General features: G+C 40.6%; 1 protein-coding gene across 7 annotated transcripts in view; it reads right to left on the reverse strand.

The window, feature by feature from the left end:
* DMD (dystrophin) overlaps window positions 1-22031 on the reverse strand; it is a 1714964-nt gene that overhangs the window by 128802 nt on the left and 1564131 nt on the right. For 3 of the 7 annotated variants that reach the window (XM_061178408.1, XM_061178410.1, XM_061178409.1), the window contains exons 1-2: window positions 20064-20158; window positions 14297-14358 (exon numbers count right to left, since the gene is read on the reverse strand). In XM_061178408.1, the coding sequence (XP_061034391.1) occupies window positions 14297-14358; window positions 20064-20083 (82 nt within the window). In that variant the 5' untranslated portion in view covers window positions 20084-20158. Of the gene's footprint in view, window positions 1-14296; window positions 14359-20063; window positions 20184-22031 lie in introns of those variants that run through there. The other 4 variants (XM_061178412.1, XM_061178413.1, XM_061178407.1 and 1 more) reach the window with 2 other exon arrangements.

Below are 22031 nucleotides of genomic sequence, written 5' to 3' on the forward strand. Positions count from 1 at the left end.
CATTTTAATTTACCCTGAATTTAATGGCACCAAATCAGGTTTTCCTTCAAAAATCTGGAGAAGGTTCTCACAAAACAACGTCCTCACTGACCCTTAAACAAGCTAGACTTTCTCTCAATTATACCTTTGCTTATGCTGTTACACTATCCGGAATACCCTAGCCTACACTTTAATTTACATAAGTCTTACAAAATTCCTTCCTAGAACAACGTTTTATTCTACTCTCCAAATAGCCTTCCCCAATGATTCTAATCGGTACCGCTCTTTCTACTGTACAAGGTGCCGTACATTTGACCTCGATATTATGTAAGTCAGTATACAGTCTTATTGCATTTATTAACTATTTCATGTATGTCAATTTTATTCCCCAAAGGAGACAGTATGGTCTTTTGTGAAGCTGACATACTGCTTCTCTAGAATCTGTACACAACAAATACAGTGAAACCAGGCAATAATAAGCTCCGTGTGTGTATATGTTAGCTTGAATTTAAACCTTCAGTCATTCCAACTTGAGACATTTAAACCTGCCTTGGAAAACAAAATGGGTATATGCTGGCATTAAGGAACTATCAGCAACAAGAGAAAATAACATGGTTGTCATTTGGGTTGCAAAGGCAGAAAGGACTCAGAATAACTGAAGCACTCCCCCACTGGCCCCAAGCAGAGCCGGTGCTGTGCCTGTCACTCTCATAAGGCAAGGACTTCTATCACATCGCAGGGTCCATTGCGTGGCCGGGTTCATACCCACTTGGGAATGGACGGGGATCATGCCTTATGTTTCTTTGTGTCCTGTTACTCAGAGCAGGGCCTGGAACATTCTAAGTGCTCCATATCTACAGGGGAAAAAACCAGCGCCTCACATGGGACTGTATAACTATGGTAGGTATGAGCTTCCGTCACTCAAGAGGCAGGAAGCAACCTTCCTTCTCCACCCATACTGAATAGCCCTTCATTAAGAGAACTACTGTAGTTTAGGGTTCTGCACATACAAGAAAATGTGAAGAAACTGAAGCTGGCACAGAGAATAAGAAAATCTAACATAATGGGTGGATAATAGGTCCACTGAGGTCGGATAAACGGATTAGGCTTATTTAGCTTGGAGAAGAGAAAGCTAAGGCATAATTCAAAAACTGTACTGATGTAATCAGGAGTCTCGCATCACCAAGAGTCCCTCAACACAATGAAAAAAAAAAAGATTACATTATGGAAGAAAAGTTTGGAAGAGTTTTGTTCAGTTAAATCGGTTTTGCTTTCGTATTACTCACAAAACAGGAAAAATGCTCAGTGAACGTTTAAAAGAAAATGTTCATGATCACTAGTAATCAAAGATATGCACGTAATGACGACGATATGGTTTTCCTTTACAATTTCAAAAGTAAAACTAACGCTCCACACTGGCAAGGGCATATAAGATGGGCACTCTCACGTATTAAGTGTATAAATGGACACCACCTTTGGAGGGAATTTCAGGAAGTATATATACCATGAAACTTAAAACATTACTATCCTTTGACTCAGTGATTACACTTCAATGAATCAAATATGGAAAGGCTTTATGCACAAAGATGTTCCTCACAGGCTTACTTCGAGCAGTGAAAAACTGGGAAACAACTGTGGAATATATTATTAGCACCATACTCTTTAAGTGCACCTTGGCCAGAAAATGTAACTGAAGCAAGAGGCTACAAGCCTTAATTGACAGTGTAACAAAGAACCTTGAACAGAATGCGCTCATTGTAAGCACAAATGTTTTGGGAAGAAAATGTGTGTGTTCTGCTAGCCATTCTCTTTCCAGATAGGTAAGTTAAAGGTAAGTGAATTTTTGACAATTATAATAAGTGATTGCAAACACAACGGGAATCAGACAGTAGGCTCTTGCTCTACAGAAACTGAAGAAACTGGAAGATAGAGCTGAGGAAATATCACAGATTACAGCTGAAAGATGACTTCTTTATGGAAGATAGCACAGAAAGGACCCACACGTATCTGTGAGGTGTTCCAAAAAGACAGGACAGAGAGAAGAGAAAAGCGGCAATAACTGAACAAACACTGCTCACAAATTTCCAAAATCGATTCAAGACACAAATTCTCAAAGTGGAGAAAAAATGAAACATAAATCTCAAGCAAGATAAATAATACATTCAGCATAGGCACAGTGTGTAGGGAAACTGCAGAACACTGAAATGAAACAAAGTATTTTAAAAAGAGAGATCATTGAATCTAAAATACGATACAAATGAATGTATATAGCAAAACAGAAACAGACTCATGGACACAGAAAACAAATTTATGGCTACCAAAGGGGAGAGGGAGGCGGAGGTACAAATTAGGAGTTTGGGATTAACAGATTCAAACTGCAGTCCATAAAATAGATAAGCAACAAAGCTTTACTGTATAGCACAAGGAATTATATCCAATATCTTGTAATAACCTATAATGAAATATAATCTGCCAAAAACCTGAATCACTAGGATGTACACCTGAAACTAGCACAACAATGTAAATCAACTATACTTCAATAAAAAAGAGTATTTTGGAGATTAATATCTGAAAAAAATAGGTAAGTGAATTTTTACATATCAGTTATTATAAAAATTAAAACTTACAGGAACTTATCATAAAGTTGAGTTTCTGTCTAAATTTGTTTGCTAAGAAGGCAAAGATTTTTCTGTAACACTGAAAGTTTCCAAGGATAGTTGCCTTGTCACCTTGAGAGCATAGATATTTGGCAAAAGAAATGTTATCAATTAAAATATTTGTGGTAGAAAAGTGTTTGTTCATGTAAATTTATAAACTGTATTTATCATAGGATAAATTTTTCTTATCAGCCTTCTGATTACTGACTGCCTATTTTTGACTACACTGACTTTTGTTCTGTAACATCTCTAATACATAAGTAGCTTTTTGGACAGAAGGCATCATAACACTTTACTTGGCTTTCTTCTCAGAAGCCTGTTTGTAATAAGTCTCCAGAATCTTAAGGATTTATTTCTACAAATTCAACATGAATTTGAGTTTCCTTTGTCATAAATTAATTTTTGAAAAATGGGAAATTATTTTTAAAAAGTGATATTTCAGGAAAATGCAACTTGGGAAAAATAACATCCCCAAAGAATTTAAGAATGAGAGAAAACTTGGGACATTTAGTGAATAAAGTATCATACAACGTTATAAACAGGATATTGCCTCAAACAACTATATAAGAAATGCATAGAAAAAAAGACTGGAAGCAATCCTCTAAAATGAAAATGGTGGTTATTTCTGGGCGCTGAGATTGAAATTGATTTTTGTTTTCTTTTACACTTCATCTTTCCAAATTTTTGGAATGAACATATGTTTTGTAATGTTCAAAAAAATAAGATTACTGTAAAAATGTTTATACCTTCAATAATATTTTTAGCCTGTTGTCCTAAAGTGTAGGATTCACAATGCCTGGCACACTCTTAAGTGTTTATTGAGTTAAGAAACCAATGAATAATTGAGGCTACCAGCACACCAAATTGTGTTCAGTGTTTCCTTGTTATTTAAATTCCAAATCCACGGTGACCCTTTCTTTCACGGTCTTAGCTCCTTTTTTTCTCTTTTTTAATATTTATTTATTTATTTGGCTGCACCAGGTCTTAGTTGTGGCATGCGAGCTCTTAGTTGTGGCATGTGGGATCTAGTTCCCTGACCAGGGATTGAACCCGGGCCCCCTGCATTGGGAGCACGGAGTCTTAGCCACCGGACCACCAGGGAAGTCCCTCAAGGGTCTTAGCCCCTTGATTATCAATGAGTTATTCCTTTTAGAATAAAATTAATTCCAGGGTAGCAGTTCACCTGGTTGTGCTAAGATATCAAATTGTCAATAAAATTTACAACTTGACTGACATTCCCAATTTTTCTTACCATGATGCTTTATCTTCTACTTTCTGGAAAGAACTCCATCTCTCCAGAGACTTCCATCTTGCTGGTTTAATAATCTGCCTTAGGAAAACATCATCTATATCTTTCTGTCTTCTTTTTATCATTTATTTATTTATCTATTTTTAACATCTTTATTGGAGTATAATTGCTTTACAATGGTTAGTTTCTGCTGTATAACAAAGTGAATCAGCTATACATATACATATATCCCCATATCTCCTCCCTCTTCCATCTCCCTCCCACCCTCCCTATCCCACCCCTCTAGGTGGACACAACTTTCTGTCTTCTTGAGTGGTATTTGTCTTCTTCCCCAGCAAAATCACTCTCGCTTGCTCTACTGTGTTTCATTCAATGAACATTTATTTATTCAGAGACTACCATGCACTGGGCGCTAGTGACAAAGATGAGGAAGACAGTTCCTGCTTTAAAGGAATTCATTAGTCAGTCTTGAGAGACTTGAGCATAAACAACTATAAATAATGCAAGTACTACAATCAAATGCACCAGAGCTTATTCTTAGTGTTTGGACTTCTGTGCAGATAACTTTTTGACTGCTACCTCCTCTTTGCTTGTTTTTAGGTCAGTTTCCTTTGAACCCAGTGTGCCCTTTTAGTGCCTCGTTTAAGTTGCTTCAGACTCAGGAAATCCTATGCAAGCTTTTAAGGCTGTGTGTCTCTCTTCCCTGCATATTGGCACAGATGGCTGACTGCACCGCAGTCCGTGAGGCCTCCTGCCCTTCAGCCACTTGCTCGCTGGTTCTCAGATCCATTCTCTGACGTTCCCCTGCTCTGCCCTCTATTACAGAGAATGGCATTTTCCTGCTCCCTTACAATTGGCTTCTAGGTAAGTATGGCCAATGGCGGTCACCGGCAGAAGAACTGAGGGAGAGGACAGGAGGAAGGAGAGGCCAGGCTATTTCTCCCTTTCTCTCTCTGTCTTCAGCACAAGCTCTGGCAGTAGGTGTGTCCCCTCCCTGGATCCCGCCTCCCCCCCCCATTAACCCCTCCCTCAGTGGTCCCAACTGGCCACTGGTTCTAGCTCCAGCTGATGGCTCTGGCTTCTGGAGCTCTGGTGATACTACCTCTTGGCACTGTCCCTCCAGCCCTGGGTACAGCAGAGGCTCCCTGCCGTCTATTTGGCTTCTTAGCTCTTCCATCACCGGGTAACCAATTTCCGGCATAAATCCCCTCTGTTTGAAATAACTAAAGTGGTTTCTATTTTCTGACTGGACCCTGCTTGATACTTCACCCAAGTCAAAAATCTTAGCATCAAAGCCTTCAACATGTCATATGAGTTTTTTATGGTGTCATCCCTCCTTACCTCTGCAGCCATTCCCTTGTCCCCTCCCTACCATAATAGTACCACCACCATTTATTAGGTGTTTACTCTGTGTCAGGCATTTTTCTGGGCATGTCACATTCTCGCACAGGCTTTCTCCTTTCTTTTCACTCTTGAATTATTGTGCATGTTTCTTTCTTTTGGATAAGGAGGGACATGGGGTATGATAGTAATGCATCATCATCATCATCATCATCAATAGTTATAATTCCTCGCGCAGTTACTATGCCAGACATTTTGTAATTTTACATCTATTATTTCTAATCCCCACAACACTCCCCAAGGTAAGTACCATCATAACCACTTGATAAATCACAAAACTGGGGTTCAAAATTGTTACTGCCTTTGTCGTGGCCACAGAGAACTGGCGGCAGAGCCAGAATTTCAAATCCATGTCTCACCAGCCTCAAAGTCAATCAACTATTATGCTGCTACATCACTTTACCTCCCAACCTCAACTCATAAAGTGACATAGTCACAGTATAATCAATCAGTTCCCCATTGACTTCAACACACAATATAAAGAGTACACATGCCACATTTTATGTTCTAGATAAAAACAAATTTGTATTTGAAAACTATGATATGTTATACACTACATTTAATTATAGGGGTGGAGGAGGCATGAAATTAGGCAGCAGGGTTCCTGCCACTTCATACCCAGCCCTTTCCTGTATTGCGTGGTCCTGTTACCTTGGCCTCCAAAATAATTGCTAAGGAGGCCTATGAAATGGGAAAGAATATAGATCTCTCCTTTGCCTGAACTTGACTCAACTGGCAAAATATAAAATCCATAAATAACATTTTTCAGGTGTTCTTGTTTGGTGTCAGTTAATTACCCTCTCCCAAGGTCACCTGATTTGAGTTTACATTTATACTTTCAAAAATTAAATGCTCTAGAACAGTGCTACTCAAAGTACAGTTTTCCACAAACATAGAAACTAGGAATGTGTTAAACAACTTTTATAGCAACTTGACATTGCCATGACATCCAAATGCATAATCAATGGGTCCATTTCACGGAACAAGGTACAGACTAGGTCAAGCGCGGCTGAACATGTGCGGTGAGTTATGTGTGATGTGAGTGTACACTAGTCAGTTTCAAGAAGGCCACCTCAAAGTCCGTGACATACTGGATGTTGTAAAAACAATTGTCCTTCACCAGTTGGAGAAGCACTGCTCTAAAACTGACAGCCTTTTTATAGAACTAGAAAGCAAAATATAAAATGAAGCACTTTCCACCAAAATTAATGCTTGATAAAAAATATGTATGTAAACATATAAATATATGTGCATGCAGGTATGCGTGCACACAAACGCAAACTCATATATAACGTATGTCCTAGTTACATAAGCTTCAATTTATGAGGGGGCACAAGGACTTCCCTGAAGTTGTGCAAGGGATCAAGACTTTGTGGAATGGCAAATTCTGAAACATTCTCACAGAATACCACCAATTCATAAATAAGCTAATGACTCATCCACTATGTCATAAGAGACTCTTTCAGAATATTTTTAGGTCACTTTATTACTACTGTAGAGAGTATGGACTTTAAAAACTCACTATCTATTTTATGTGAGTGTTCCGACTGTTCTAAATCTCTTTCCAGCAAAACTGCAGCTCCCGAGAGACGTACAGAGGTAATCAGACTTGTGTGCTTAAAAAAGAAATATTGGAAATGTCTGGAAAAGAGCAGACACGTTTTTAGACGCCTTTACTTCGTGTGCAAAAATTGTCTTCTGCAGACCCAGCTACATAAAATTGTACACATCCAGCACTTTTCTCACAGCTGCAGGTGTAACCTTAATGCTCCTCTTATTTCGATCAAGTAAACTACCAAAAAATTGGCAGCTCTTCTCACTTGTAAACCAGTCTAAGTCTGAAAGAGAATCCTTTTGAGTTTCCTTCCGAAATAAGCTTTGCAAGATGCAATTCAGAAACATCTATTTATTTATGTTCTTCAATTAGAAGCTTTAAATCAAGTTATTTGAACAAGAAAAATATTATAAAAGAATATCCCATTAAAACGCCATAAATTTTGATTCGAAGATTACATTTCTCTCTTACAAATGGGGACAATCAATCGATTCTAACTGAAGTGAAAAGAACAGATTATTTTTCTTTTCTCTTTTATAAGCAGGATAGACGTAAAGGAAGAACATTTATAACAGCTTTAATGTCTTATGCCTTCTGTTTTGCAAATCTGAGTAAATCTCCGGTGTTAACTTTGTCAGCTAGGGAATAAAGAATGTCATTTGAGATTCCATAGCTTAATTATGCTGATAAAGCAGTTTTATAAATCATGCTACGAGTAATGGATGTTCCTTTGAGAACAGCAAACTAGGAGCCATAAAATGTGTGCTCTGGACTTGGTTCCTTATCTTCTACCCGTATGTCAGTGTGAATAAGTCAAAGCAAGTCTTGCGCCTCAGCCTGCTCAAGTCCAAATAGAACGGAGGAGGAAACAGTTGCCCCATCCACTCATATGATAGCATAATTTTCTAAATCAACAACAGGAGCCTACTCAAACGGATGGCAGGACAGAAGATCTGAAAATGACAGAAAATTCAGGTCATATGCCACCTATATACCTAATTTACAGCTGCGTAAAGATTAAATACGGTTACTTCTGAAAGCTCTCTGCACACTGTAAAGTGCTACAGAAATGAAAGGACAAAAATTACTCACTCAATGATCTTATTATTCCTATCTTCCAGGCTGGTGGGGACAAAGGGAAACTGGGGTGTGGGGCACGGCATTCATGAGGCCAAGCCAAATCCAGTCAGAAGTTAAACGAAAACCAGACACTTAGAGATGGAAGGTTGCTGCCCAACCTGATAAGCCAGAAATCTGAGACTGAGGGAAGGCAAGGGACCAGCTCAAGGTCACACCCAAGCTGGGATCTGAACTGAGGTATTCTTTCCAGTTCAAGGCCCTATGCTAGTAGAAAATCCAGAGGCAGAAGTTTTAATACTTGGCAATACTTAAAGAACTAGAGATAAGAGAAGGAATATGCTAAACATTGAGTCGCTTGGTTGAGAACAGTTGAGTTTACAAAATATGCGGAGAAAAGCATTAGGACATGCTCCCCACGCAGAAGGAATTCATAGTCATTCAGAGTCCCGCAGTTCCTAATCGGCAGAGCATCCTCAGGAGGGAATACTTAATGGAACGTAGAAAGCCTATCAAAAGAGAGAGAGAATAAGCTAACTTATTTTCCTTCCTCTTGGCAAACTGAGGAAAGAGGTACAGGATTTGTATGGCAGTGTTTCCAACTCTATCTGAGCAGCTGCAGTTATTTATTGATAACAATATTGATGTATCCCGAAGAAGCTCTCAGCCTCTTGACTTGACTGGTGGTCCTCTTAACTAGGACTGCTGAAGAATCACACCAGCCTCAGACCCATCAGACCCTAGAACTGAGCCCCCATTTGAACATTCTGAAGCTCTTCTCAGGCAACAGACATGAGGCTTGGGGCCATGTGCTGACAGACTGCCTTCAAATCACAAGGGTTTTTAAGACCACTTTTCCTAAGAATTCCTAAAACATTTATAAGTCCATTTTTGAAAACTGAGAGATTCTGCATCATTTGGGTAAGCATCATGGAGAGTGGGCTCCAGAATTTGGGCAACAGCTAAGAGGGGCTAGATCCTTCTGGAGAATGCCAGACCCGCAGGAAAAGAGGGGAACCAACACCCCTAGAGAAAACAAAGCTGGTGGTGAAAGGGCTTCAAAGAAGGAAAAGGAAATTGGGATAAGAAATGTCAGATCAGCCAGCACATCTAGATTTTAGTAAACAGTTTGAAATGAAATCAGTTAACCTTCTGAAGCTTAATGATTCTCTCTTCACCTTAGCCTATTTTTTTAACCTATGTCTCCTTTGCAAACTGCTATTCCTGCGCTGTACTGCTCGTATCCCTCATGCGAATACCTCATACTGTAGGGGAGAAAGAAGCCAGGGAGGGGACCACATAAAGATTTTACTGTATTTATAATTAATATATTCACAATAAGACAGACTAAGAAATACTTTTTAAAAGTATTTTTAAGCAGCACATATTATATGTGTGGGGGGGGAATGGTTTTTTTTTAATGTTAAAATTTCAGTGACGAACTTAAGAACCTAGACGTAAATTGTGAGAAAACGAGAGGCTTTTTATCATATAACGGCACTCCATAAAAATCAATATTATATTAGTATTTCAAAATAAATTCCAGAGCACATTACTATCTAACATCTACTGATTTTTAAAATGCCTTTTGGAGCCTTAAAGAGCTTTACGTTTTAAATCACCAAGATAAGCGTTTGGAACAACAGTCTTGCCATTCCATTTGTAAAGATGCTAACAAAAATCTGAAATTCACCTCATGAAGGGAACATATTATTACTTCTAAGAAATGAGGAAGAATAGGCCTTCTCAACAGCAAATAGATGGCCCAGCAGGTATATTTCCAGAGAGCCTCCCTACTTGATATCAGCCTGTCTCACTTGGCCTGTAAGACAGGGATGGGCGGCAGGATCTTCTCCCTGTTGCTTGTTTGCCAAGAATGTGCATTTTTAAAAACAGGAATGATTAAACTTTTAGAAATCCATTTGTCTGCAGAATCAGCCAAAGGTACTTCTTGAAAATTATGATCACAGCAAGTTTTGGAAACAACCTACCCCACCTCCGCCCAAAGCAAGAGAAAAACAAAATTCTTCAACACTTTGGTCCAATACCGTCATTCTAAGGATAAGGATAATAAGGCCACATAAAAAAAGATACGGGAAATTTTTTTATATACCACTCACCCCACCACATTGGGGGTAGTCAGAGAAAAATGCTGAAAGAAAACTGTTTTCGAGTTGTCCTTATTGATTTCTTCTCTGCGCAAACAAGACAATGCTTTTGCCAAACCGTTAATGTTGCGTAAAAAATTTTCTGGAGACCTTCCAGTGCTCCAATTCCTAGTGACTGTCAGGTCATGTCTGTGAATGTTTAAATTATTTCTTTACTATGCCTTGTTTTGTGTTTGTGTGGGAGCCCAACAATTTTTTCCTTCATAACTTGGAATTTTTTGAGTGGGTACACAGCCTAACTACATGGGGAAAACACAATATTTTTAACGTTTGATGAAAGCTCACTCAAAAAAGCCATTTTAGATCTGTTGAGAATTACCTGAAATGAATTCTTTTACATTTTTTAAATAAAAAATTTAGTGGTAAAGAAGACAAGGCTAACTTTTTCTAAGTCAGCTTTTTGTGAATGGACATATTTAGAGACTAACGACGCATGAGATGATCTCCTTGTGTTTCAATTTACCTGATAAAGTTTATGGGAATCAGGACTTAAGCATAAATTTTTTATATGCATACGTATGTGTGATGTGTATATGCGTGTGTGTGTGGCTATTGCTGCTTTTCTGTCATAGGTTCTCATTGGTTGATGAATTAGAGCTGCAGGGACACTAAGGAAGGGGATGGGGGTACTGATGAAGAAACTTTTTTTGCTAAATATCTAATTGTAAATAATATAAACTCATTGTAGAAAGTCAGGAAAGGAAGAAAGAAAAATCACCTAGAATTCGAGGTCTCTGAGATTAACATTTCGAGTAATACCATAGCCTTCCATCAGTTAATGCTCAAGTCCTACTTTTTCAGTCCTTACCAAATGACTCTGGCTTATAATACTGTGGTGTTTGGACCAAGGGTCGGGGGCGGATCACGTGAACGCGTTTGGGGGCAAGGCAGAAAACAGAGTGTGTTAAACAGGCTGGTTGGGGATTTTGGCAAATTAGAGAATGGAAATCCCCTCAGAGATGGGCATATTTAGGAATGTGTAACATTTCCTGCATGCTGTGAGTCACTGTAGCTTCTACAGTAGAGTTACGTCTGGAGTTGGCGGTATGGTGGGGATTAGCAACTTCTTGATATTTTCAACATGTCACCACAGACAAGAGGTTCAGGTTCCATTAGGAGAGGGCCCGAGGTATGGTCTAACACTGTGACCACACCAGACCAGTTTTGCTTTCATGATACCTTTCACGAACTAAGTGTAGTTGAAGGCTTCCAACCATCTCATCCAGTTCAAAACAGCAACTTGGACCTAAAGGGATACCTCGCGAGGAAAAACATATGCCAATATATAAAGATAAAAAAGAAATCAAAGGCTTCTTTTCAGTATGTTATGCTTATATTTCAACTTCGAAACACTGTAATTTGGGAGTGGGAAGGGCACTAGTGGTACTTAGTCTTGTAGGTTATCTCAGGGATGTAGACACACAACAAACTACTAAATCAATCATTCCATGTGTGCCTGGCAATGGGGAAAGGAAGCGTGTCCACTGTCCAGGAATCCACCATACTATTTCTAGAAATGTAATGGTTTGTTCCAGAAATACCATTCAAATAACTGTCTATCCATAGGTAAAACTGTCAATCTGTACCTATTTGTAGCAGGTGGGTGGTAATCTACACGGACATACTTTGCTAAGTTAATAACATCAGTGAGATAAGTGCAAACACTAACAGAAGATCTGGGGTAGATCCCAGTGTAGAGCCATACATATGGCTGTGTATCCCTGACAAAGGGTATCTCTGCGCCTGACTTCACTGCCCTGTGAAAGAAGGCTGTTGATGACATCTACCAGGCATGATGGTTGCTCACATACATTTCCATGCACAGCACACACAGTACGCTCTCAATAAATGGAAGATGTTATGTAATGTGTCACCATTTGAATAAAAGTTAGCCCAAGTAATATGTGATTGTAACGAAAATATTGGAAATATAAGTTTTGAAAGCTGAAAATCAAATTTCAACACCTAGTTCATTTCCAAGATGTTTGTTGCCAGGATAACAAAAACCAAAATTTCAAAGCAGGGGGTAGCGACTGGTGGTGGTGGAATTGACCACATATTTATGATGGCAGCATTTTAATCTATGTAACTGATCTCAATTAAGTTGATTTCATCAAAGAAAAAGTCTGTTAACAAATGAGCTCTAAATTTCCCTGCAACTGTAAAATTCCATTATCTTCCAAAGTCGGGTGATATGCCCAAGGTTTCAAATCATGCCAGATTACCAGCTTTGCGTTTACCACCGCATTCGACCTACTGAGAAAACTTTAGAAATATGACGATAAAAAGCATATTTAATTCCTATTGAAGGTGCAAACACCTCTTCATTGAGAGTTCATAATTAGCTTTTTATCAACCATGTTTGTGATTTCTCATTACAGAGTAATTAAAAGTAAGCTGGTAGAGAATACAATGCAATGAAATGGAAAGATGGCCATGGTACATTACCTTTAGGTGAATAAAAGCTGATTATCAAACAGAACGACCCAACTTTTGTAAAAATGTATGTATAGAAAGAAATTTTTGAGGATACCTACTAGATTGTTAAACATTAGTTAACTAAGAGGTGGGTTACAGATGACTTCTTTTTTGTTAGCTTGTCTATATTTTTTAAACTTTAAAAAATATGAACAAGTATTGATTCTATAACAATCATAATTTTCAAATAAAAGTAAATTAAAATATTAGAACTAGACATCACTGTGATTAGAGTAGAAAAAAATTATAAGTAGGCTGAGCCTATGTAAACCAGAGGTTATAAGCAGGAGGCCCAGTTTCAACGAGCTCTTTATTGAAAGATTTCTAGTTTGTCTTGAAAAATCCAACGTCTTGAGAGCACTGGGCTAGGACGACCAGCTCCTCCAGCACAGCCACTGCCCACTTCAGATGAAGTCTCATTCTCTCACTTGCCAAAATATAAGCATTCAAGTTTTCCACCTGTGGTCTAAACAGTGCAGCATAAAAGCCAGAAACATTCTGCAGGGGCTGAAAATGTAGCACTTGAAGATGAGTTGATCCTGATTTTCCTTAAGTTTTTAAAAGGGAGCGTGTGTACATATGTGCCTATACACACACACACGCTCTTACTGCTAGACTGAGCTGACATAATATTACTTGAAATGTATTGGTATCTCTGGCTAGTAGAATTATAAGTGACTTTTCTTTTTCACGCTTTGTATTTTTTCAGATTTCTAGAAGGAACTTCTATCATTTATAATAATGTTGTGTTAGTTTCAGGTATACAGCAAAGTGATTCATGTATCTATTCTTGTTCAAATTCTTTTCCCATTTAGGTTATTACAGAATACTGAGCAGAGTTCCCTGTGCTACACAGTAGGTCCTTATTGGAAAGAGTTTAGGGAACAATCTGGGGGGGCTAATATCTCCTACTCCATGCCTTAATGTCTCTATAGCTGCAATTCATTAACCAATGGGAACCTATGAGAGAAAGGCAGCAGCAGCTACACACAGATACATGGACACACACACGCATCCAAAATTTATGTTTGAGCACCCTGAGTCCCATGGGCTTTGTCACATAACTTAAAACCCAAAGAGTTTCACCTCACTCATTTCAGTCTGTAAATATGTCCGTTCGCAAAAAGGGACTTAAAAAATGTTTAGTAGTAGAGACAGCATGACGATTTTTTAATTAAAACAACAACTAGTTACAATGTGAGGTAATTCATTTCAGGTTATTCCCGAGGCATCGAAAACGGTATAGAGTGGACTTTCATCGAGCATGCATGCTGATGACCGGACAGGCTTAGGAATTAGGAGCACTGGAGTGACTGCGGAAAATTCCTTTACACGGCATTCGTGGCTTGGCAAAAGTGCCTTCTTGGTTTCACAAGGAAGAAATCAATAAGAACAACTTGAAACCCTTTTCTTTCTTTGGGGGGGAAAACATAGTCGTCAATTGCAAGTATTTTTTCCATCCTTTTAGGCAAAAAAGAAAACTAGCAAGACCTTTTGGCCCTCTCAGATATACTGAATTTTCGGGAATCAGTGAAATCCTAAAACTTATTTTTAAGCAACCTCGGAAAAAAAGAAAGCTGATTGTCAATTCTGAATAGAAAGGTGTCGCTGTTTTCAACCCTTAAACAATCTAGTGATGTATTTAGACAACAAATGGCTTGCGCGCTACCAACTACTTTATCCTACGAGTCATTTGTCATTTCACCTGGAGGAAACATGGCCATGTCCTTACCTAAAGACTGGTAGAGCTCTGTCATTTTGGGATGGTCCCAGCAAGTTGTTTGGGTCTCGTGGCTAAAACATAAAATACAAAGAGAGACTTTAGAATTTAGAATGAGCAGTAGAGAAAAGGAGACAAGAAAAAAAAAAAAGCACGGTATGCCTTTGGCTCATTTGGCTTCATTACTTCACAGGCCTTCCATCTTGCAGTGACGAATGTTTATTTTACAAGGAGAGAGACCCCAACCTTTGCTCTCAACAGGAAAAGCAATATGATCACTATTTGGTAACCAGCATTTGTTTCTTTTTTCTACCCACAAGTCGGCTGCACTTCTGTTATGAGAAAATGACCTTGTTAGGTACTCAATAATCAAAAATCAGGATTTCTTCAGCCGTCCAATTCAGAACATACAGAAAGGACACTGACAAGTGTTATTCAACTCTGTCAAAGAGATACTGACATTAGTTTAATAAATAAATCGCCTCAGTTCTCATTTGCTTTCACTGTCCCTGACACTTTTCCATGACTTTCTTCTCCATATCCAGATCTCATCTCTATGATGACTGCATTTCACTTCGGCTTAAGGTTCATCCATTGCCTGACTCATAGATTGTATCTTCCCTCTTCCCATTACTTTTAGAATGTCTTTTTAACTCGGCACTCTATATACCACCGCGCCTTTTCCTATGTTTACTTGGGCCTGAATGAAGCATTCACAGTTCTCTTCCATTTCTTGAAGTTTAGCTAAGTGTGTTTGCTGGCTATCAGCTCCTGCCACAAAAAGAACAAAACACCTTTGTTCCGCATTCGATTCCGTGAATAAACCTGGGAGAGATAACTACATATACTTTTCCTTACTTTGGCCCATCTACATAAATCACCATAGCATCGTATTTCCAGTTTTCGGGGATTACTTGACTGGGCTTTGATGCAGTAAAATGCAGCCCTGAACAACACTTCAGTACTCATAAGCAGAGCCTATTCATTATCTTTGAGGGAAAGGTGGGAGTGGAGAGAGGAGAAATAGCTTAGGTGTGGACACTTCAAGGGGAGCAGAAAGCACAGCGGCCGCACGCAGAAAGAGGAGCTTAGGGAGGCCAACAATGTCAAGTGCAGGTGTTAAATCTTAGGACTGGATCCTGGCTCTGTGGCCTACTAGCCGTGAAATTTGGGGCCAGCCCGCTTACCTGGGAGCGTTAAAGGACGAGCTGACATAGGACGAGCTGATATAGACTGATACCTTCTGGTGCTCAATACGTGGTCATTTCTGTTATTATGTGGCCCCCAAATTACTGCCCACTAAAAAGCAAAGCTTTCATTAGTTGATTATAATATAGATGAGGATCCAACTGTGGTTAAGTCAGCCATACCTAAGACCCTTCATAGAGGGCAAAAGTAACACTCGATGTGTATTACCTCTGTTTTCAAGAAAACAAGCAAAAGAGAGAAACATTTATTGTGGTTTGATAAATAGAACACAATCACAAATGACAAAACACATGTGGAAATTCCCCCAAAGTGTGTAACTTCAGAGACCATCCCTCTGATATTTACCATTCAGCAATTGAATGGTGAAGGCTAGTGAAAGAAATTTACAAGACAGTGTTCATTGGGGAAGGGCTGTTTCAGTCTCTTCCAAACCTGTTTGTTTCTGTTTGACTTTCCCACAGAGACAATTTGCAGTTGAGGAGTACCTCAGTCGAGGGAATGTACCAGAGTAGAATCCAAATCTTACAGAGCAAGACAAGCAAAAGATACGGTCCATGCTTTAGGGGGTTTCTGAAAGCCCCATGTCCACATTGGTTTATGATCTGGAGAAGGGGTGGGAGGGACTGCTACTTTATATGCACAGCACAACGAGGCTGCAGCTTGCAGCTTCATGGAAAAAGTGTTGCTTATTCTCGGGTGTTTTTTTAGCTCCGAAAGAGATTGTGTACCAATTCCATACACAAGTGTCCAGCAAGGAAAGGTTACCTTCTATTGAGACCACCCTGCATTTAGACCTCTGCCATTTCCAAAGGCCATCATATGTGAGCACCACGGAGGGAGGAAGGGAGAAGAGGGGGAAAGCACATGTGTCCACATGTACAGGCTCTTATTACACACACTACGCAATAACAACATCCCATCTCTACCACATGTGGGAGGACTGTAGCATCTTCAATCGATGGGCAGAAAAACGTCTGTCTGAGCTGACAAACCTAACCTGACAGAGACAGAGAGAACCAGTCTGAAAAGCCACCATCTGTAATGGACTTCAAATCGGAGGAACACGGGCAAGAAATAACTTGTACCAAACGCAATTCCAAAAGAAAAGAGAAACTTGCCTGTGAGTGACAGGAGAATCCCACATAGACTGAATGGGAGCTTCATGTAGCTCCCTCCCTCCAAAAAAGATTTCATGACTGTTGATATACCTACACTTCCACCTTTTTAAGGAATTTATTCCAGTGGTTAAAAATTATGAAAGGGATTTTAGAAATTATTATTTAATCCATCTGTCCATAGCTAAATTGAAATGTCCTTTACTGGAGGAAGGAAGAAATTCTAAGCCCCTACTTCTGCGCTCCATTCATGTGCTAACAGATACCAGTTAGGCCTTTCTAGGTACTCATTCTTTCTCCCAATTAGTTGTGATTCTGGGGTATGTGAATAACCTAGATAAATGAACTCAAATCCAAAAGCTAATCTTCTTTTACCTTCCTCTCCTCCAACACGCAAGCCTTTTATTTTTAAGCAATGCAAAGTAACTAGAAAACCAGATTTATATTTCACCTTTGCAGAGTTAGTTTCACTTCCATTACAACCCGGCAGTAAGTGAAAGAAGTGATCACAAGTGGAAAGAAAAGAATAAAGGGTGTGACTAATCCTCCAAACTAGAAAAATAATCTTTTAATCATTTAATGCTAAAAACAATTGGCAACATAGCTGAAATGACTCTAGCTTTGGGGGTAACTATATGATGAACCAAATAGTCACTTCACTGTATGTGGATATTTTCAATCTGTGATGAATCCAAGGCCCTGGTGGGGCATTATTTAACCTCCTAAACAGATAGGAAAGATGAGTATGAACAGGATGAGATGGTAAACACGAATTTGCATAACTCCTATCTATAGTCTCCCTTATAGAACAAACCAACTTTTGGTCTGCGATCAACACAGGTTTTACAGCTGTATTTCTGACTCTGTGCCTATCTTCAAAAACAGGAGAGGATTCTCAGTAGCTCCACAAGAAGCACTTCAGGTTCACCTGGAATACACAGGCAATATAGAAAAATATGCTGTGCTGGGGAGCTGGTGGTGGAAGGGTGGGTGGTACTGTTTTTTTGGTTACTGTCTCTTTTCTGCACTTCACTTTTCACATCGGAAATGCACTGCCCATATACCATGTCCAACCAGAATGGCAATTCTGGACCCTGTTCACAAGTTAATGGTTACATCTTTGTTCAGTCTTCTTGAAAACAATGATGTTCAACATAGATCAAAATTCTACATATGCATTAACACAGAGACCAGCCTCATAAATAATCCTTAAAACGTCCTTTAAATCTTTTAAAAAACGTTATTGATTTTGGCCCTGATGGTTCCAAAACCTGGCATCAGATGTGCCTCTCTGAACAGCCTTCAAACTCCGATTTCCCCTCCTTTTTTTAAAAAAAATGTGTATAAGCTACAATAATCTCTCTTTCCTCCTTTATTTTCAGCCATGATAAGAACCGGAAACAAATTAAAATACAAAATCACTGGATGTGACAGAAGACCCCGGCAACACCTACTTGTCAATAATAAGAAATTAAAGCATTACTCCACCGAGCACAGGGCTGACCTAATTTCCTACCACACAATTTAAATTTTCTCTCACCTTCTTTAGTTTCAAGCAGTGTGCAAGGTTATTCTAACCGCCTCAGAGCTGTTCCTGCTGTCAGTGCTGGAATATCAGACTTATTGGAACTGCTTTTTTAGTTTCTTTAAAAACAAATATTAAACACTTATAAAAAGTAACAAATTTCTACTGCTCTCCCCGGGAAAATGGCAGTTGCCTAATTAAAATAAGATTTCTTCTGCCACCACTGATATTTGGTACTGAAAATATTCCAAACAGTTGCCTTTTTGAAAAAATATCTTTTCACTACTTCCCAGGGAGGAAACTAATCGCTATGCAGCGATATAAAAAGGTAACATTCTCTTGCGATTTGCAGAGGATTAGAGTTTGGCTTCATATATAATCTGAAGCCCATTGATCCACACACACAAAATCATTTCCCTTTAATCTGGGGATCAGACTCTCTTTCTAGAGAAACCTTGGCATTTGCATGGTGAATGTTGAACTTGGCTTGCATGGCTGGAATACTGGCAGGGTGGGAATGGGAAAATATATTTAAAAGTTTCTGCTACTGTGGGTAGGGGGTGGGGGGGTGTCGGTCTAAGCATCAGAAATCCTATTCTAGTCTCCATTTCTTGCTACCTGGAATTGTTAACATTTTACTCTGCTTGGCTCAAGGCAGGGCAAAGATGATTGCCTCGGTGACTGTTCCAGCTGTTACATGTCCTCCGTTCTGTTTGCTTTTCAGGGCTTAACTCCCACCCACCCTCAATTTTGGCCAAAGCAATTTCACTTCAGGGTCGTGTCCAATCCAAGATCAAACAATGAGGACTGAAAACAATTCTACGGTGACCAAGGGTCAGAAACCTTTCATATACCCATGTTGTTTCATTTGCTCCTCTGCTTCTCCAAGAGCAACAGTATCCTCCAAGGAGGGGATCTGGGACAAGGAAATAAAACATCTAGGCAAAAAAGAAAGGGTGATGGGGGGGTGACAAGGAGAGGAGACAGGGGTAAAGAAGCAGAGAGACGAAGAAGAGCTTGTTGGCCACAAATGTTTATTTCACTTAAAAACTTCGGTTCGTCACTTAAACTGGATGAATTTTTTTCATGTTAAAGTATTTTATAATTAATAATATGTCTCCCTCAGGCAACTAAACCCCTTCAATTCAAGCTTCAAACTTAACTCCAAATTTAACGGAGATAAACAGTGTCCTGCCCTTTTCAGTGCCATGATCGGATCGGGAATGACAAACTTTGCTTAAAGACAAGCACAAACACCTGGGGAAAAGCGAGAGAAGGACACCCAGAAATGACTCCACACTCAACCCCAGAGGGCAGAGGAAAAAAAACACCCTCAGTCCTCTATGTCAAATCCTTGACTTCTGGGCTTTAATTGCTTTTCCTTTCTCTCCCGATTTCTGCAAGTTTTGGGGCATGGGACGAACACAGTAGAAAATGCAACGAGGGAAATGTCAGTTGGAATCCTCGGAAGAAATCAGGCAGAAAGTTGACCTTTTGGCACTTGCAGCGCAATGGAAGGTAGAGCCTGGCGCGCCCCTTCCTTCTGCGAGGTCGGGCGACGATTTAGGAACAGCCTGCCTGGCTCACGTCCACACAGACAGCCCGGAAAGGAGCAAAAAGCTCCCGCGGCCCCAATCCCCGTGTGGGGAACGCTCTGTCCCCTCCGGGTACGGCGAGACATCAGCCTTTTCTCTCCGAGCCCGCCCCAAAGCCGGGGGAAGCGTCTCCCAGCGAGCCAGGCGCCGGGGGGGAAGCCCCGGGGGCGCACCTGCTGCGGCGCCGCGGGGACCCGCGGGGGAGGTGCCCCTGCGCCCGGACGCCGGGGGTCCAGCCGCCGCGCGGTTCCAAGTTTTGGCCGCCTCGGCTCGCACCCTGCTCGCGCCACAAGTGCACTGACTGCGGCGATCCGAGGGCGCCGCGTTGCACTTACCCTTTGAGCTGTTCCCTCATGGCTGCAAGGGCTCCGCGGCCGGGGGAGGGCGCGAGCGGAGGAGTGAGCTTCCCAGAGCCGCCGGGCTCCCCGAAAGTCGAGCGCCGCCGCTGCCGCCCAAGCTCGCAGCTGAAAGCACTGCGGAGGAGCCGGCGCGGGTTAGCGGGCGGGAGGGCGGGGCGCGCGGGAGGGGGCGCTGCTGGCAGACGGGGCGGGGCTGGGCCGGGCTCCGCCCCCACCTAGCGCCCTGGGAACCCGGACTCCCCGAGACCCGGCAGTCGGGGCTTTCAACACGGAAAGGAAAGACAAAAAAAAAAAAAAGAAAGACAGACGGAGGAGATTTAAGGTAGTGCCGGGAACCTGGAAGCCGCACACCGCCCTGCCAGCACCCCCTTAAAATCTCCAGCAAGACTACTTGTTGCCTAAATAAATGACCTAGGTGCAGATGACCTCATCGCAGATAATTAAGTGTGTGGGTCCAGAGTTTTCTTTTTAGAGAATGAAAGAGAAAAAAAAAATTCACAAACATAATTCTTCCCTTCCCGCCGCCCCCCCCCCCCCAATTGAAGATTAAATTGGTGGAGATGTAAGGACATGACATTCAGGTTCCGCTCATCCTGGACTAAATGGGCTTTTAAGGAAGCATTTGTCTGTGTATTTGTGATATAGCAGTGGTTCTCATCGTGTAGTCCTGGGACCAGCAGTAGCAGCATCGCCTGGGAACTTCTTAGAAATGAAAATTCCCCAGGGCCCCAGCCCAGAGAGAGCTACTGAATCCGAAACTTCGAGCACACTGAAGTTTGAGAACCAGTGGTATAGACTCTTTAAATAAAAACCACCACCAATGATGTGGCACGGTGTGGTCTTTTAGTATTCTTTAGAGAAATCTAAAAGGAAACCATTTCCAATGGAACGTTCCATTGGAAAAGTTACAGGGCCTGGTAGTTCAAATATTTCTAATCGTAGAGTTTGCAATATGACGACACAGGTTAAGTATGCAAAATTCTTACAGGCTTGGAAATATTCTGAAGAGAAGAAAGCCTTCATTAGCACAAGAATTTTTCTCAGCCTTCACATAATATCTTCGATTAGAGTCCAAAGAGTATTTTCAGATAAACTCCCTTAGTGGTTTCATTGTCCCCTTTTGTCCATTTATTTTGTTGGCCTGCTTTTTCTTTTTATCTTCTTTCAACCATTTCCTTTTCACTCTCTGTTCTGGTTGATGTGTTCTACTTCAGTTTACAGTTTAAAAAGTGTTCCCCTTTATCTTTTTAAATATCCTCTTTTTTTTTTTTTCCTCAACATTTCCCCCGGCCCCGGAGAATGTTCGAGCTGAAAGGACTCTAGACATCAATCTCCCTTTACCGTCTGCTACAGCGCGACAAAAGAGGCAAAAATAAAGTGCAGGAACCAAAGGGAAAGGGAGTGCCAAGTTTCTTCATTACCCTTGACAGACCAAATACAAATGTAAATGTTATCACGGAAGACACGTGCATGCAGATCTGATTGGTGTTGCTATTTTAAAGCAAATAGGGCACTTCTGGCATTCTGCCTGCTAAACTGAGACCTTACTGCTATCTTTTAGTCATTTTGAGCCAGTGAGTTGTGGACGTGGCTGCTCTTAAGGTCTGGGGGGCAGCGGGGGGCACGCTAGGACTGGCTTTGGGTGAGGCTGTCCCTTGGTCTTACTGGAGATTCTACATCTGCCCCTATCTTTGACTGGGGGAGAAGGATTAGTGTTCTGTGATAAGGAAGTGGTGGCCTTTGCAGTTAATCAGTGACATAATTTCTGTGTCATTCAGTGACATAATCTCTGTGTCAATGTATCAAGCACATCCCTTAAATATTGTTTATGTCTATTCCAATGAAAAGACACAAACCTCCCAGCATGGGCATTTGCAAATATTAGAAATCAATCAACTAAAGGTTTGTAACACCTATGTGATAGGATACATTGTCTTTCTCTGT

This window comes from Eubalaena glacialis, chromosome X (assembly GCF_028564815.1).
Source record: "Eubalaena glacialis isolate mEubGla1 chromosome X, mEubGla1.1.hap2.+ XY, whole genome shotgun sequence".
NCBI classification, from domain to species: Eukaryota; Metazoa; Chordata; class Mammalia; order Artiodactyla; family Balaenidae; genus Eubalaena; species Eubalaena glacialis.